Below are 19,234 nucleotides of genomic sequence, written 5' to 3' on the forward strand. Positions count from 1 at the left end.
GGTAATCATTACGAGTAGTTCAACTCTTGCATAAATGTTTGCAGTAACAAGCCTCTATTAATTGTTATAATAAAGCCACAAAGATGTATGTGGTAACACTTCTTTTGGTACTGCCATCCATATTGTTCACGCAGGCGGCTCGACTTTTCTGAGTGCCATAATCAAAGTATTTCCGCATTTTGAGCCACTTCTTTCTAGCCGACAGTGGTGTTATGGAAGTTTAGTAGCTGGAGAAGTAACAGATTAGAATTGTGCAGTAAACTACATGATGTTTTTCAGATTTTATGCCTTTTCAGTGCTTTTGATCTGGCATTAACTTCCATATTAACAATGTCTATCCACATTGTGCGTTTACCACAAATTCACACCAGCAGTTATACAGGCTACTGCTGTTAACAAATACTATGCCCTCACCATCAAGGAGACAGCTGCCGATGATTACCTTTGAGACCTACCCTGCTCACCGTTCATCTGTACTAAAGGTAGTGCTGCTAATTTATGCAATGACAGTCACGTTAGAACCGTACCATATTTGTGCAGGATGCAGCTTTCTCACTGCGGAGTCCTTTACTGTCGTCACCATTGACGGCCAGCCAGTTTTTGAGGCGTCCACTCCAGCGAAGGCCTTGAAGATGATGCTAGTGTCTCACTATGCCTTCATCACTGAATACCAATTCGATACGAGCCGGACCATAGAGTTCACCAAACGGTAAGAATAGGGTCTGTTCTTTTGCCAATAGCTTTCTTCTGGGGTACTTTAGCTAAAGTGAAGTGTCTATTTTGCAGAACTGTGTGCTTCCTCCCAGCAATAAATCACTGCCCTGATGAAGAGTGCGCCATAAAGAGCAATATTTTTGTGGCGGGCCAAAGGTAGGCTCATATTATTTGATTGCATTTAGCTTTATTTTCATTTTGGGGAAGAAAAGGACTCCCTTTACCCAAATGATTTCCGGTTCCAGACAGCCAAGTATTGTTCGTGCAGAACCATACTTTACGTCTGAATAAATGCCTTTCTTTTCTCTCTGACAACTTGCCAAGGAATGCTTGTTTGAAGAAAAACTCTGTCCTGCAGACCTGAGCTGCCCTCCTAAAATGTTGGGTAAAATGCGAATTTTTGTTGAAACACTTTGGTGAGAAAAATCATGTTTGAAAAATCGCCAGATAATAGCGTCATGTTGATGGCACATTGAAAGCCTGATATTTAACCAGAGGATACAGCGAATCAGGAAATGCTGAAAATGCAGATTGGACTGAGAACCAAGGCACTGAAATTATATTAAAGTGATTGTGTTTTAAATACCAGTGCTGTGAATGAATTCTTATTAATTCGTTCTAAAGTGAACTGAAGTTATTATTCGTGCTTGACTGGTTTCAAAGTTGAAGAGGGAGCTAAAGGAAAGTCTTAGGCCGCTAGCTGACGTTAGAACAAAACAACTTTCAAGGTCGAGGCCCTGTATGCCCCATTAGGAAAGTAACCCCGCGTCCATATCGGCCGACAGAAGTGGTCGAGAGAAATCAGATTGGCCAAGCAAAACTGCCATGTTATCCCCCCTAGACCACTCAGCAACCGGTGTCAAGCTGGAAAGGGCCAAATTCCCAGGAAACTCCGCGTAAACAAAGGAATTAATGTGAGGTGAAAAAAAATGTTTAATTCTGATAGGGCGGGAGTCGAACACTGGACCTTCGGATTTCGAATCGGGCACGCTACCCTCAGGCCACGAAGGCTTTTTTTTTTCTTTCATGGTATTTATTTACAAGGTTTTGTATAGAAAGCATATATATATATATTGTGGAGGCCAGTGTTGAGGTCGCCCAGGAGGCGACCACGGCCACGTTTATTTGAGGCTGCCTTAGAAGAGATAGCGACAGAGCAGCGGCGGCAGCGTCTGGCCAGGCCGAAGTCCAGAGCGTTCTCTACTGCGCGAGCCGGCGTTCTCCTGCGCGTGCCCACCGCTTCGTCGTCTTCCGCGAGCCGAAGCGGTGGCGCTACAGAGGCCCCCACCCAGCACGAACGTCCTGTTTGTGCGAAAGGGACAGAAAACACGAGAGGAGAGGGTGGAACAAAAAAATATAAACTTGGAAAGAAAGGCCGGTGAGTTCAGGTCGGTAGTCCGGGAAGGCAGTCAGGCTGGAGAGCAAAGCTCAGGCGGTCGAGCCTGGATGCTTCGCAATGGGCGAGGGAGGCAGAAAGCGGAAGGCGAGGACAGGGGCAGCAGACATGAAAAGTCACCCAGTAAGCGTCGACGAGATGGTCGTACAGCAGTCTTCAGAGAAACTAGTAGTGGTGGCAGTGGGCTCGAGGATGGCCTGAACATCAACCAACGTACAGATGTCCGAGCGTGTGAAGTGCGTCGCCCCAGCCGGCAGGGTAGTAGGTGCCGCCTGATACAGCAGCAGTGGTAGAAGCGGTGGCTTTGGCGCAGTCGCTCGTGGCGGCGAAGCAACGGCATAGCAGGCGAAGTGAGCAACGGGCGGCTGCCATCTGATTGGAAAGCCGGGACTGCTTGGGTAGTGGCAGCGGTGGATGCAGGAGTAGGGCGCAAATCCGGCACGTGAGCGTCGGAAGAAACGGGATGCGCTGGTGCTGCTACGACAGGCGGTGCTGGAGGGGGCCCGCTGAGGCGCGTCCATGTCGCATGCATGCCACCTCCGGTCACTGTCTCGTTTGGCGCAGAGGCAGAGTCACTTGCGAAGCCGCCAGATGACCAGGGAGCCGTGGGAAGCAGTGCGGGTTGCGCATTAGCAGCGACAGGGTCCTGGTGTGGCGTGCATGCGTGCCCCGCGACAGGAAGGACAGATGGGCTCACCGGAGAGAGGCATGAGGGGACAGGCGAACATGTGACGAGGAGCGGGGCTGCGGCGCAGGTCGGGTTACTTTCCGAAGAGGTGGGGCACGTGGCGAGAGAGACCTCTTCTGGTGGTGGTCCCAAGGCAGGCACCACAGCTGGCAAGCAGGGCTGAGCAGGAGCCGTCGGACGGGTGCTCGCACGTGGATCGTCGTCTAGAGCCGAAGCTTGTTGTACCGTGTGGGATGCACGGCGGAGAAGGTTTGCGCCGAAAAACTTGAAGAAGGCGTCCTTCAAGTCATCGTAAGGGTGTTCACCCGGCGGTGAAATGTCAAGCTGGGTAAAGAGATCGGCGGGCAACTCCCTTTTCACGAGGAGGTACCGCCAGATCTGTGATCGGACGCCGTTCACGTATAGCTGAGCGTCCACTTGCAGAAACCAAACTACAGGGCTGTGCGGGCGGAACGGCCACAGCTGCAGACGTGAAGGGTCGAGAAGCTCGGGTGGTTGCCACTCGTCTTGAGCCAGGTCCTTGTCGAGAGGGCAGGAGTTCGAGGGTGCGGTCGTAGTTGAAGCAACCGGGCCGGAGACGCTGGACTGGGGCGGAAGAGTACTGGCCAGTGACGGTTGCGGCGTGCTGTTTCTCGAGGATGCAGCCGAAGACGAGTGCGATGCTGGTGCGGGCGCAGGCGCTGGCGGTGGCGAAAGCGAGTCCGCCTCGTCATGGAGCAGCAGCGGGTAGTATGATGCGCCGTAGTAGACGAGGACGGCAGCGCGCAACTCGTCGTAGGGCCGGCATCCCGAGGCAGGGCAGGCAAGTCGGCAGAGGAGGTCAGGCGGGAGAATGTCGCAAAGGACTGCGTGTTTAAACGGCTGGATGGTAATTCCGTTCAAGTACATCGCAGCCTCCAGTTGGGCGAACCACCCGCCGACGCCTGCAGGCCGGAACGCTGGAAGCGGGGGGTTGAAATCCAGGTCTTGCCAGCCTGCCATGCTGGGACGCCGCTGGGATAGAAGGCGCGGCTCTCCGGGTCACCACGATGTGGAGGCCAGTGTTGAGGTCGCCCAGGAGGCGACCACGGCCACGTTTATTTGAGGCTGCCTTAGAAGAGGTAGCGACAGAGCAGCGGCGGCAGCGTCTGGCCAGGCCGAAGTCCAGAGCGTTCTCTACTGCGCGAGCCGGCGTTCTCCTGCGCGTGCCCACCGCTTCGTCGTCTTCCGCGAGCCGAAGCGGTGGCGCTACAATATATATATATATATATATATATATATATATATATATATATATATATATATATTGTAGCGTGCAACGCGAATAGAACACCGGCGCAGAGAGGAAAAACCTGCGGCGTCCCCTCAGTGGTTCGAGCACGCGCGCGAGAGACAACCAACTTCTTTCTCTACTAGCGCATGCACTACTACTGTCTCTTCGAAGGCATGTATCACTGCCCCCCTCTTCTGCAGCATCGACACGATGCGGCTAGGAGAGAAAAGACAGCGAGAAGGTAGAACACAGCTGCAGGGAACCGCAGTTCAGTCAGGTAGCCGGTCGTGATAAGGCTTCATGCGAACAACGTGCACGACTTCAGTTCGGTGCGACCGGCGCGATGAAGAAGCGGTCGGGGAGGGAGCAACTGCGTAAGTTACTTCACTGATGCGGCGCACTACTTCGTAAGGGCCGAAGTATCGGCGCAGCAACTTTTCAGAAAGCCCACGGCGACGAACAGGTGTCCAAATCCACACAAGGTCGCCGGGCGCGTAACTGACGAAACGGCGTCCAAGGTTGTACGTAGCGGCGTCAGTCTTCTGTTGGCGGTTAATTCGCAGGCGTGCCAATTGCCGCGCTTCGTCAGCACGCTGAACGAAGGTGTCTACGTCGAGGTCAGCGTCAGAGTCGCAGTAAGGGTCTACGGGCAACATAGCATCCAACGGAGTGGTCACCTGCCGACCGAAGACAAGCTGAAAGGGGGTCAGTCGGGTTGTTTCCTGCAGGGCGGTGTTGTACGCAAACGTTACGTATGGCAGAATGGTGTCCCAAGTTCGATGCTCGACATCAACGTACATTGATAGCATGTCGGCTAGTGTGCGGTTGAGTCGCTCTACCAACCCGTTTGTCTGCGGGTGATACGCCGTAGCACGTCGATGGCTCGTGTGCGTCAGAGTCATCACGGACTTGGTTAAGCGGGCCGTGAAAGCAGTTCCCCGGTCAGTAACAACAACGGCGGGTGCTCCATGACGCAAGACAATGTTGTGGACGAAGAACTGCGCCACTTCAGCAGCAGTGCCTTTGACAAGAGACGTGGTCTCAGCGTACCGTGTGAGGTAGTCAGTCGCAACGACTATCCAACGCTTTCCAGACGAAGACTTCGGAAATGGACCAAGGAGGTCCATGCCCACTTGTTGGAAAGGGTCTTCGGTGGATCGACGGGGTGAAGAAATCCGGCTGGTTTCAGTGGAGGAGTCTTCCGACGTTGGCATTCACGGCATGTTTTGACGTAGGCCCGCGCCGATGGGAGTAACTTGGGCCAATAATACTTTTGTCTAATCCGCGCGAGTATACGGCTGACACCAAGGTGGCCGGCGGTTGGTGCATCATGACAGGCACTCAAGATCTCAGACCGCAGCTGTGATGGTACGACAAGTAGGAACACTTCTTCGCTGTTGGCAAAGTTGCGCTTGTAGAGAACACCAGACCGTAAAGTGAAGGCGTGAAGCCCTCGAAGAAAAACACGCGGAATGGGAGCTTCACTGCCTTCGAGGTAATCGATGAGCGGCGCCAACTCCGAGTCCGCCCTCTGAAGCTGCGCCATTTGGGTGGTACTAACAGAGCCCAGGAAAGGAAAATCATCGGTGGTTTCTTCAGTATTGATTGGGATAGGCGCGCGCGACAGACAATCCGCATCCTGATGTTTACGGCCCGACTTGTAAACTACTGTTAAGTCGTATTCGTGCAAGCGTAAGCTCCATCTAGCCAAGCGTCCTGAGGGGTCTTTGAGGCTCGCCAGCCAGCATAAGGAGTGGTGGTCGCTTACCACACGGAAGGGTCGTCCGTAGAGGTACGGTCGGAACTTGCAGATGGCCCATATCACTGCAAGACATTCTTTCTCCGTCGTAGAATAATTGGTCTCGGAGCGCGTAAGTGTTCGACTAGCATAACTGATGACCCGTTCTGCACCGTCTTGCCACTGGATCAGTACTGCACCAAGGCCAACATTGCTGGCGTCAGTGTGGATGTCCGTGGCAGCATGCTGGTCGAAATGGCCGAGTATCGGAGTGCTTTGCAGACGGCTGCGAAGCTCGATAAATGCAGCCTCTTCGTCGGTCCCCCACAGGAAGGGCGTGTCGTCACGGGTCAGTGCGTTCAGCGGTTCCGCGATGTTCGAGAAATCTTGAATAAAGCGCCTATAATAGGAGCACAGGCCCAAAAACCGGCGAACGGCCTTCTTGTCAGTTGGGCGTGGAAAACCTGAGACGGCAGCGGTCTTTTCAGGGTCCGGGCGAACACCTTGTGCGCTGACAACGTGACCAAGAAAGCGAAGTTCCTCAAAGCCAAAATGGCATTTCTCGGCTTTGATGGTGAGTTGCGCGGATTTGAGCGCTTGTAGCACAATGCGCAACCGCTCCAAGTGTTGGTCAAAGGTGGTCGAAAATATAACGACATCGTCCAGGTACACCAAGCAGGACTGCCATTTCAAGCCGGAGAGAACAGTGTCCATCATGCGTTGGAACGTGGCCGGTGCTGAGCACAGACCAAATGGAAGCACTTTAAACTCATAGAGGCCGTCAGGCGTCACGAAAGCCGTCTTCTCCCGGTCTCGCTCGTCCACTTCGATTTGCCAGTACCCGCTTTTAAGATCTAATGACGAGAAGTATCGGGCATTCCGCAATCGGTCGAGCGCGTCATCTATCCTGGGCAGCGGGTAAACGTCCTTTTTGGTCACGTTGTTAAGTTTCCTGTAGTCTACGCAGAAACGCAGAGTATTGTCCTTTTTTTTGACAAGAACCACAGGCGACGCCCACGGACTGGTGGACGGCTGAATGACATCGTCCGCAAGCATCTCGGCAACCTGATTCTGAATGGCTTCTCTCTCCACCGGGGAAACACGATAGGGGCGCTGGCAGACGGGTCGCGTAGTCTCATCAGTGATGATACGATGCTTGGCGAGTGGAGTTCGGCCGACCTTTGAGCACGTAGCGAAACAGTCCGCAAAGTCTGCCAAGAGGTCCGACAGAAGATCCCTCTGAACCGACGGCAGGACAGGATTTATTCTGACTGACTGAAGAACGTGACGTGGGCCAGCATACTCCGGAGTGGGTCCTCCCACGGTGCACAAGCCTGGAACCTCAGCAATGTCGTGGAGGAAGGCAATAGCCATGCCTTTGGCCAGGTGCTGATATTCGTTGGCAAAGTTAGTCAGGAGGACGTGGGTGCGGCCGTCACGTAGTTGGACGAGACCTCTTGCAACGGCAAGTCCCCGCTTAAGCAGCAGTGGACTATGGCTGTCCGCTAGGCCCTCGTAGTCGTGAAAGAGGTCATTCCGCACGAGCACCAGAACACTGCACCGCGGCGGCACCGTAACGTCGTTCTCGACAATGCGCAGGGCGTTGCTGCAGGGATCGCGGTTGTCAAAGCGCGCCACGGCCTGTTTGGTCGAGAACGTGACGCGTGCCTCCTGAAAGTCAATCACAGCGCCGTTCGACTGCAGGAAGTCGATCCCCAGAATCAAGTCTCTGGAACACTCGGGGAGTACAACAAATTCACCAACGTACGTGAAACCACTAATCCCAACTCTAGCCGTGCACTTGCCCACAGGGGAAATTAGGTGGCCACCAGCGGTGCGAATGGGGGTCCCGTCCACGGTGTCAGAACCTTCTTGAGTTCTCCAGCAAAGGTACGGCTCATAACAGAATAATCAGCACCGGTATCGAGCAGCGCGGTAATCTGAGTGCCATCAATTGTCACACGCAAATCGGATGCAGCGTATCTGATACTGTCGCTGCCTTTCTCTGTCGAGGTATCGTCGGCTCGAGGGTTGCACGATGGAGGATCTTGACACGTCCCGACGTCAGCGGCCTTGCCTCCAGAGGTCGCTGGTGTTAGTTTTCCCGACGCGGACTCGGCGAGCGACGGCCAGGAGAGCTACTCTGGCGGCCAGGGCTGGAAGAGCGATAACGGAGAGGCGAAGGCAAACGGGACTCGCGCCTTCCAGAGTAGACAGGGTTCTGGCGTGCCCAGAGATGCTGCGCAATCTCATGCGGTCGTTCGCCGTTCTGCGGGCAAGGTGCGTCGGGATGGAAACCGCGAAGGCCCACTTGGCGGTACGGACACGCTCGGTAGAGGTGACCGGGCTCCCCACAGTGGTAGCAAAGAGGCCTGCGGTCCGGTGTTCGCCACAAATCCGTCTTGCGAGGGCGTGGACCAGCTGTAGCAGATGCGGTGGCGGAATATGCGGCGATGTTACTCACGGGGGTCGTAGGTGTCATACCGTAGCCAGGCATGTTTGCGTGACACGTACCGATGTTGGTCACGCCAGGCGTCGGGGTAATGGGACCGTAGCCAGTCGTGCGACGTACAACGGATGCGTACGTAGGTCTCTCGTCGAACCGGGGCGGCGCTTCGGGGACAGGAGGCGCCTGCGCAACCTGTCGCACCTCGTCCCTGACGACTTCGGTCAGCGCTGCCAGCGGCGCAGGTGGTGCAACCTGGGGCAGATGGATCCGTTTAAGTTCCTCCCGGACAACTGAGCGAATTAGTTCGCGCAGTGTGTCTGCACTGCCGCCGAGACACGACGAAAAGCCTTCGGGCACCATGCTGTTGATGTCCCGGTTGTACTGGTGGGCCCGTTGCTGCAGCGTCGTCTCCATCGTGGTCGCCTCGGTTATAAATTCCGCCACCGTGCGGGGTGGGCTGCGCACGAGGCCCGCGAACAGCTCTTGCTTAACCCCACGCATGAGATGGCGCAGTTTCTTCTCCTCTGCCATGTTGGGGTCGGCGCGCTTGAAGAGACGGGCCATATCTTCGGTATACATGCGCACACTTTCGTTCGTGCGCTGATTTCGGGAGTGCAGCGCAGCTTCAGCCTTCTCCCGGCGGTCAGCGTTGGGGAACGTGGCCAGGAGACTCCGGCAAAACGCCTCCCAGGTGGGAAGGGTGGCCTCGTGGTTCTCGAACCACGTCCTGGCAGACTCTTCCAGGGCAAAGTAGACGTTATTTAGCTTGCGCTCGTCGCACCAACCGTTGTAGCGTGCCACCCGCTCGAAAGTCTCCAGCCAATCCTCAGCGTCTTCGAACACGTCACCGTGAAAAGATGGCGGTGTTCGCGGTGGGTGGCAAAGGATCGGCGCCAGGGACCTGGTGTCAGCGGCCATGGCAGTTGGACTCGACGGTAGAGGCTGGATCTGCGGCGAGGGCCTGATGTCAGTGGCCATGTCAGTTGGGCTCGGCGGTCGAGGTTGCGTCGTCCTTGTTGGCGGGGGAAGGAGCCCAAATTCAGGCGACTCTCCGCGTAGACGGCGGCTGGGTCGCTGGTGAACCGGTGTGAGGTCCGTAGTGACGCTGTACGGAGTGCGTGGGTCGGGAAGCGTACCCCGCACCTCCACCAAACTGTAGCGTGCAACGCGAATAGAACACCGGCGCAGAGAGGAAAAACCTGCGGCGTCCCCTCAGTGGTTCGAGCACGCGCGCGAGAGACAACCAACTTCTTTCTCTACTAGCGCATGCACTACTACTGTCTCTTCGAAGGCATGTATCAATATATATATATATATATATATATATATATATATATATATATATATATATATATATATATATATACATATTTGTTTGTGTACACACACACACACACACACACATACAAACAACTATATATAGAGCACCTTGGTAGGCGCTACGTGGCAGAAACATAATAGTAACATATTATAACTAAAAGGCCGGTATGGAGATACAGCGCATCAGGAGAGGAAACCAATCCTGTACAAAGTCCAATTTTTCGTAAATGTCTGTTACCTGCAGCAACATTCGGCTAAAGTGAATTCTGGGCGAAACAGCAGGTTCAACGCTGCGGTCTTGCATGCGCGTTTTCCAAAGGCTATGAAGTCCAATCAGAAGAATCATATCATAGGGGTTCGAGTCAGGTTGGGAAACAACAAGTTGGCGCACATTGTAGGAATTTAGGAGAAAACCTTTCTGTGGACCTAGTGAGTGCGCGATGCATTTAGTACGGTGATTGTTAGAGATAAAAGACAAAACAGGAAAAAAACAAAGGGTAAAATTAAAGGGATAAAAATGAAGGAAATCAAATCCAGATCTCAAAAAGAAAGCAAATCAAGCAAACAAAACCCAAAAAGAGATAATATAGGGTTTCGCCTTAACAGCACGTAAACACTTTTAAGTGCCCTTAGTAATCTTTATGTTTAAGTTCAGTCTTTCTTCTGATCCCTGCATATTTCGCATGTTTAGCAATCTTGTCTTTCTGCCTTTTCCCTCTGTGGTGGATATGTTTCAAAGAGGCGTGACAGTGAAGGCTGCTGCATGCAGCAGACAACCTGACTCAAAATTAAAGTTGTATGATATAAGTGTGGTCTTGTTAGAAAAGCCAAAACTGATTTGTTTTCCAGGGCCATTGGTTGGAATAAACCCAGCCAGGGACACGAAAACTGAGAAAACAGAGAGGAAACAGCACTCTCTCTCCCTAAAGGTCGCCGTACTCATTAGGGCACTTGCCGAGTATGACTTTCAGTAACATTTTATTCCTTCACTTGCTGAATAAGACATTTAGCTGCATTTTAATCAATCACGTATAGAAATAAAAGTTGGAAAGCAGTTTTGCTTGATGAGTGCCAATGATGCTCCATGATACTTTTTACGAATCACTGTTTACAGTCGTGTCTTTCCGTCAAAGCAGCAGAACATAACGAGTAGTTAAAAGTATTGCTGCGACACCTCATACAGGCAATTTTAATTAGCCCTTTTTACCCATTGCTAGAAAAAGTATTTCACAAGTTTGTTTTGTTATGTCAATGAAATAACTTGTATTCTTCTTAAAACACTATGGAACTCTGAGATGTCTCCACAAAAAAAAACAATGATTGTCACAGGTTTCTACGCCGCAAGGGCATCTTTGACCAATGAGCGCCAAACACTAGGCAATCGGCCACCCTTGGTCAGACGGTACAATGAACATTTCAGTTCTTAAAGGCAATAATGACCTACAAAAGGATTTGTTCCTGAGCTATTTGGTCGTTCTAGATGCAAACTTCGTACACAGCCTCCTCACCTGCCATTACTGTGTGTTGTTCATTTGCTGGCTGCAGTTTTATTGCATAAATATTGGCGTAGCACGATCCAAGGTGAATTCAGGGTCCGCTACAGGAACAATGTAAACAAACAAAGCGAGAGTTGTACCACCAGTTTATTTGTTTTCTGCAGCAAGTATGTCCTCAGTAAAAGTTTTGTGGACAATAAAGAAGGCGCAGAAAATAGCAACGGATATTGCCTGCTTTTTTTTAATGTTTCTGTGAAACAGTAGAAGAAATAATTCCAACAATGCAGTCAAAATATTTGTGGAGAACAGAGAGTAATATATATTTTCTGCATTTTTAAGAAGTTTTCTGTGCGGTGGAAACATATTTGTTTGAAATCACATAAAATCTGTGGGAACAAAAACACATATTCAGAGGAACTTTCTGTGCGGTGAAAACACGTTTCTATGAAATCACTAAAAACTTTCTAAACACAGAACAATAAATTACAGAATGTTTCTGTACAATGAAAAACATGTTTTTGTGAAATGGCTGAAACATTTTAGAACGAAAAATAGATAATCACAGATGTTTTTTGGCAGGAAAGCTGCCGCACTTTTTCTGTTATTTTACAGAGACATTTGTTATAGTAGCGTGCCCGCCTCTTGCTCCGAAAAGCCTGGCTTCGATTCTCGGCGAAATCCAAATTACCAGAGCTTTCTTTTCAGCTCAATTATTCTCCATCGCGTCTCCATGAAAAATATGAATAGGCACGAGGCCCAATGCGTCGCGCTCGCGCCGATTTTCAAACATCTTCTATAAAAGGTTTATAAAAAGAAATATAACGGGTAATATACATCTTGACCAAATGCTTCCCTGCACAGGTGTAAAAAAATTCCATCTTATACATGCTCTATAGAGCGCGGAGTAGCACACCAGGCTAACTACCAGGCACACGTCTCCTGTATTCGTTAAAATCGCTCTCTCTCTACCAGGAAGAAAGCAGACCTTTTTATGAATGCGTGGTGAAACGCTGGAGAAGACACATCAGCTCTGCCGTGAGCGTATGACGCGATAGCGTCAATTCTTCGTGGCATCGCTCATGCTAATAATGGCACAATTTCTCATGCTCTAGTTTACATTCATAGATCGTTTGGAGTCAACATACCGCTCTACAGCGATGCCCTGGCGGGTGCTGCCACCGGTCAGACCCACGTTGCTTTTCCCGACCAATCATTACTTCCACGCTGGTAATCTTTCTCGGCATCCGGTGGGCAGTTTTTGATCGCACCACAAGGTGACGCGACATAGATGGTCCATCTAGGTTGAACATTATGGGCAAACGGGCGAGTTTGTGAAACACTTTGGCAGCAGCGGCGGAGAGGGGCGGACGTCGAATAATCCGTTCTTCGCTGTGTTTTACAGTCGCAGATGCTGCAGTGTTTCCGCGGTGCATCGGACAAGAATCTCACCGTGGCCTGTTTTCCTTGGCAAGATTGAACTGCAACACCATTTTCAAGCATCGTTTCCATATCAGCAAGACGGAGCCAATCAACGGGAGCCGACGGCTGTGACGAAAGCTGCGGAATCTTTTGCAACGGGGGGCGTACTTCGCCAGGCACTTTGGCAGCAGCGGCGGAGAGGGGCGGACGTCGAATAATCCGTTCTTCGCTGTGTTTTACAGTCGCAGATGCTGCAGTGTTTCCGCGGTGCATCGGACAAGAATCTCACCGTGGCCTGTTTTCCTTGGCAAGATTGAACTGCAACACCATTTTCAAGCATCGTTTCCATATCAGCAAGACGGAGCCAATCAACGGGAGCCGACGGCTGTGACGAAAGCTGCGGAATCTTTTGCAACCGGGGGCGTACTTCGCCAGGCACTTTGGCAGCAGCGGCGGAGAGGGGCGGACGTCGAATAATCCGTTTTTCGCTGTGTTTTACAGGTTGGTCAAACCTTTTTATATTAAGTTCGTGCATGTTGCTTGGCTATCTGCCGCTGCTGCAACTTGCTAGTCGATATTGGTCACCATGACTCGGTGTTGCAAATGTCGCGAAAAGTTAAAGAATGACGATAATGCCATTACATGCAGTGAGTGTGAATTTTGTTTTCATGGCGCGATATGTTCAGGCATGAGTGAAACAACATTTGCTTCAAAACGAGGGTCGACTAAGAAGGCTTGGAAGTGTGAAGCGTGTAAACGTTCGACTGGAGGCAAGGGTGACGCCTCAAACGGTGACTCGAATACGGATGCCGACCTGAAAGTCCTTATTGTAGAAATGAACAGGAAACTGACTTCCCTTCTCCCTCTTACCGAAAAGCTAGATGCAGTAGAGAGCTCAATCCAGATGCTGCATGAAGAGTTTGCCACTATTAAAGAGCGTCTTGATACGCAGGATAAGGAAATCAAAGAAATTAAAGACAGAATTGGCAAGCTCGAGAGAGACGCTGGCTCAAAAGATATAACTCAGTTACAACTCAGTGTCCATGACTTAGAATGGCGCAGCAGGCGCTTGAACATTGAGATTCATGGCATTCCTGAGGCGGAAGGAGAGGACCTCTTGTCAAAAGTCAACGAAGTGGCGGACAAGATTGGCATGAATCATCTCACTGAGGCGGACACCCTCGCGCTTCATAGGATGTCGGCGAAACCAGGGAAGACAAAAGGTGTGATTGCCCGTTTTGTAAGGCAGGATCTTCGAGACGCTTGGCTGCAGAAAAGGGTGGTTCTTAAGGAAAAAGGCGACTCAGTGTACATCACAGAAAACATGACCAACTATTCGAGAGTGTTGTTGCAAGCCACAAAAGAGTGGGCTAAACAGTCTGGCTTTGCATATGTGTGGCATGTCAATGGGAAAATTTTGGTGCGTAGAAAGAGTGGCGATGGCGCTAAGGTTATCAAGAGCGTAAGTGACCTCTCCACACTTGGTAGCTAAATGCCTTTTCGTGTAGACGGAAACCCGTGATCCTTATCTTGAAATGGCGCAACTAGGGCATGTTACCTTAGAAGAACTCTTAAGAGAGCTTGGTGGCCAGACACATGGTTATCTTCGTTGCTTTCACTTAAATGCACAGTCTGTATTCAACAAGGTTGCTGAACTAGAATCCTTGTTAAAAAAGCTTGAGAATTGTTTTGATGTTCTGATGATAACAGAAACATGGCAAACAAGCAGTTCTGACACTTTTGATCTTCCTAATATGACAACTTTTTCTGTTAATAGAACCACTCGTCGCGGTGGTGGTGTGTCTGCGCTAGTAAGCTCTCTCTTACAACCTGCCTTGCTTTCAGAATTTTCTTGTGTCACAGATAATGTTGAGATTATTTGTCTGCAAATCAAAGACGTTGTAATTGCAACTTGTTATCGCCCTCCGGATGGCTCTCTCCTTGAATTTTTTGTTTTTTTAGATAATCTATTGTCATTTGTTAACCAAAGCAGATACAATGTGATACTTGCCGGTGATTTTAATGTTGATATGAGTAGCAATTGTACGAAGAAAACAGATTTTGAAAATGTATTGCTATCTAATGGTTGTATAAACCATATTGTTTCTCCCACACGTCTAACGTCGTCCACGCAAACAATTCTAGATTTAGTAATAACAAATTATGATGCTAACCTGGTCAGTTCCGGTGTTCTCACTTACCCTATTAGTGATCACCTGCCTGTGTTTTGTAGCATAAAATTTAGTACTCGGGGAAACTTCCACCATAAAGTGTCTAATCTTTTTCAGCCTGTTACACCTACCCTCTTAGAAGCTTTTTATCATGAGTTGGAAACAGTTTGCTGGGACAACATCCTTCAGGAAACAAATGCGAACGTAGCTTATGACGCCTTTTTGAGTTTGTTTCTTTCGGTATACCAACGTCACTTCGTATTCAAACGCCACACGGGAAATAAGAGATGTCGAAAACCGTGGGTGACAAAGTACCTATTGAAGAAGATTGAAAAGAAAGAACGCCTGTTTAAAACATTTATGCGAACTCGTACAGCATCTGATCTCGCTACGTTCAAAAAGTTTCGTAATGACTTGACTAAGCAGCTAAGAAAAGCAAGAGAACTATACTATCAGAACATGTTCGGTTCCAACGTAAAGCGGACTGACTTAATGTGGAATAACTTAAATGCACTGATGGGTCGGAGCGAGAAAAAACAGATAGTTGAAGAAATTTTTTATGAAGGACAGATATTAAAAGGAGAAGAAATGGTAAATATCTTTAATGACTACTTTGTTAACAGAGATTTTACTAAAAACCCGACAACATCATACAAAACTTCAGGGCAGAAAAACTCTAGCACAATATTTTTTGAACCAACAGATGCAAATGAAGTGTGTTCTCTCTTTTTGAGTTTAAATAATTCTCATAGTGTTGATGCCGATGGTATACAAATAAGACCCGTGAAGTATGTGATACGTATAATCAGCCCCATTCTAGCGCACATTTTTAATCTCTGCATTTCTACCGCTGTTTTTCCAACAAAAATGCAAGTCGCCCGTGTGATAGCCTTATATAAGAAAGGTGATAAAAATGATGTATCTAACTACAGACCGGTGTCAATTCTTCCTGCCTTCTCGAAAGGTCTAGAGAAAATCATCCTAGATAGAATATCGCGCTTCTGCAGCAAGCATAATATTATAACTACTTCGCAATATGGTTTTAGAAGGGACAGGTCTACAGAGCTGGCGCTGTTGGCCCATAAGGAATATATTCTAAAACAGTTTGAAGAGAAATGTATTGTTATGGGTATTTTTGTTGATTTTAGCCAAGCCTTCGATTATATTAGTCACACTATCCTTTTTGAAAAATTGCATCATTATGGTATACGGGGACATGTTTTGGCTCTGCTCAAAAGTTACCTATCAAATAGATTTCAATATGTCGACATAAATGGTCTCATTTCTCACAGCAAAAAAATAATTTCAGAAGTCCCACAGGGTAGCATTTTAGGCCCTGTCCTATTTAATTTGTATATTAATGATATTGTACACATCTGCTCAGATACCAAGTTCGTTATATATGCCGACGATACGAGTGCTTTGGTGTCATCACGCTCTGAAGCTGAAGGAATTACTAAAGCAAATAATGTTCTGCGCAAATTGGACTCGTGGACTTCCAGCAATAATTTAAAACTTAACGCAAACAAAACAAAGGTGGTAATTTTTCGACCCAAAAGTAAACAAATTTCGTTACAAGGAACCGTAATGTTTAGATACGCAGCCATTGATGTGGTAGATACTGTCAAGGTGTTAGGGGTATATTTTAATTCAACTTTACAATGGAATAATCATGTAAATAGTATAATCAGCAAACTGAGCTGCATAACTGGAATTTTAAATCGCAACCGCTATACTCTTCCAAAAAAAGTTAAACTAATGGTCTATAACGCTCTCTTTGTCTCCCACCTAAACTACTCTCATTTAGTCTGGGGAACAACAACAAAACATAATCTGTTGAAGCTTGAAAGGCTACAGAAAAAAATAGTACGAATAATTGAAAACGTTGAATACACAGCACCTTCTTCACATATCTTTGCTTCGCTTAATTTATTAAAAGTAAGAAATATATACGAATACAAATTATGCAGGCAGTACCGTTTAAGCGTCCAACGAAAGAGTACAGTTTTTACTGAAATGGCAGAATTAAGGCCCAATTATCCCACCTACAGCACCAGAACTCCAGAACGATGGAAATTTCCAAAATGTCGCACTGCCTATGGACAACAAACACTCCGGTATAATCTTCCGCGATTATTGAATGCTGCAGAAAAAGAAGCCGCTGATGTATCCATTATGTCTCTTCCAAATATGTACAAATATTTTGCTACTCATACTTTTCTTTTTTTGTGTGAATGAACGCACAGATCTATCCTTATGTTCAATTGTTTATGTTCGACTGTTTATTGTTCGACTGTTTATTGCCCCACTCTGCTGCTGTATACACTGTAAGGGGGCGGAGGATTTTTCAAGCCGCAAATGTACGGCTTTTCCCTCCGCCTCCTTCCACTTCTTTGTGGAGAATAAAACTTGTATGTATGTATGTATGTATCTCTTAAGGGTAAACAGCGCGAAAGATTCAGACAGAAAGCAGAGGATACGCAGAAAAAACACTGACTCACAACTGCAGGTTTAATCATAGGAGCCGTCATTGTCATCAGCCTGACTACAACCCACTGCAAGTCAAAGGCCTCGCCATGTGTTTAACCCTGTCCTTCGCAGCCCGTGTCGCTAAAAATCCTTTATTATATCCCCGCACACTTCTTAATCTCATCCACACACATAACTTCCTGCCACCCCCAGTTACGTTCGCCTTCTCTTGCGTTCGCATTACATGTCCTGCCCAAGCCCATTTCTTCGTCTTATTTTAGACTACTATGCCATTTAGATGAGTTTGTTCCGAAACACACTCATCCCGCAGAGGAACCTCCGGGACCAAGACAATTTAATGAAAGCCCGAACAAGCAAACACCAACCGAAGACACGTGTTGGTACGTGGTGTCAAGGTATAGCACCCTGCCATGACTGAATGCCGATGGCAAGCTGAATATTTTTGAATGGCGCGACTAAACAGCGCTGACGGACGGGACGGAAGAAGGGACAGACACGTGCGCTGCCGTCCCGTCCGTCAGCGCTGTTTAGTCGTGCCATTAAACATGAAACAACCAGCCTGACGCAGCCCTCTCGAGGAAAATTTTGTACACAAATCCTACAGAGCATGGTACAAATTTTGTGGCATGATTGATACCGCAGGTCACCTAGGATTCAGTCGGTTTTAGAGCCTTTTTTTCCTCTATTGCACATACCTTTCTAAGTTTTTAAGGTGCTGAAAACACCACGCCTGGCCATAACTATTCGGCAATTTTTTTTTAAATTGTGCCAAAGGCGGTATGTTGTCGAGAGAACTCCAAACTTGTTTCTTTGCTTTCATTCGTATGAAGCAGGCATCAGAGCCGAACTCTTAAGCCTTTTGGCTACCGGGTTGCAACCGAATACGATGACATAATCTTGTTATCCAGCTTTCTGTGCGTGTCTTAGCTTGTTCGCTGAAGCTCTTGTTAAATTAACCGTATGGTGACATAATTTTTGCAACGCAGACAGCAAAGAGGAAACAACATTCCGGTTTAACTGTTTCGAAATGACACACCTTACAGTTCAACAAAGGTTTTCCGCCCTTGGTGAATACTTCCAGCAGATATGTCCCGGCTCATCTTTCAAGCTAGAGATTAAAAAAATTTGCGCAGCGGTTGCTCCGTGGTTATTGCGCTGGGCTGCTGACCTGAAAGCTGCGGTGACAGATCCCGGCAGCGGCGTTCGAACTTACATGGAGAGGACATTCTGGAGGTTCACATCAGTGCACGTTAAAGAGCCCCGAGAAGTCGAAATCTCCGGAGCCCTTCACTACGGCGTACCTAATAGCCCCAGTCATTTTCGCAGGTTAAACCCCGTAAACCAAACGAAACCAAATCTTTATAAACAATAGCATGTTATCGACCGTGACCTCAGTTGTGAACCGCAGACTTACAGCCTTTCATTAAATACCTTTATTGCATCAGTGACGTATATGCAAAAAAAAATAGTTTTCTCCACAGAGGTTAAAAGCTCATCGATGTAACAAAAATGCATGATAAAACCTCAGATAGCTTTTCTTGAAAGCCGGAATCAGAAAAGGACCAAAGCATATCACTTAGCCCAGGCTTCACCCTAGAACCAATGCGCACCCCCTTTATGGGTGTAAAGTTTACCTTACCATTCAGTGAACGTAGCCTGCACTTAAAAGGACAGCTGCACTAGAAAACTGGCTCAGAAAATACCGCGAACCATTATCAAATTTGACAAGGTAAGTTGCTGGGCGAGTTGGTTCCGATATTCCATGACTAGACCGCAACGAACTGGACAAGAAGAAGGACACAGGCATAGACACAACACAGCGCTGACTCACAACTGAAATCTTTATTCGCTGCCAGCCGGAATAAATACCTAACTGGTCGCCAAAAATGGAAAGTAATGGGCACAAGTCATGCAGCGGGAACACAAAATTCAAAAAATTAAAAAATGAGAAATAAAAACAAAATAAAGCACACGCGTGTCAGCATTCACACTCGAGGTAGCATTTTTCTTTTCCTGACAGCAATACAGATGGTGAGCTTATGCATTCTTCCGGGAGCCTTGCCATCATATGTGCTTCTATGACTTCTCTTGTCAGCGAATC

General features: G+C 48.4%; 1 protein-coding gene across 1 annotated transcript; it reads right to left on the reverse strand.

The window, feature by feature from the left end:
• Positions 1-7,711: 7,711 nt before the first annotated feature.
• On the reverse strand, positions 7,712-11,072 carry LOC149327773 (uncharacterized). The gene is made up of 3 exons (XM_089564968.1): positions 11,066-11,072; positions 8,249-9,436; positions 7,712-8,209 (listed from the first exon to the last, which is right to left on the reverse strand). Exons 1-3 carry the CDS (start codon positions 11,070-11,072, stop codon positions 7,884-7,886), a joined length of 1,521 nt encoding a protein of 506 aa, XP_089421094.1. The 3' UTR covers positions 7,712-7,883.
• Between the last annotated feature and the right edge of the window lie 8,162 nt (positions 11,073-19,234).

The sequence above is a fragment of the Amblyomma mixtum genome, chromosome 10 (genome assembly GCF_055824585.1).
Source record: "Amblyomma mixtum isolate Tamu chromosome 10, ASM5582458v1, whole genome shotgun sequence".
NCBI classification, from domain to species: domain Eukaryota; kingdom Metazoa; phylum Arthropoda; class Arachnida; order Ixodida; family Ixodidae; genus Amblyomma; species Amblyomma mixtum.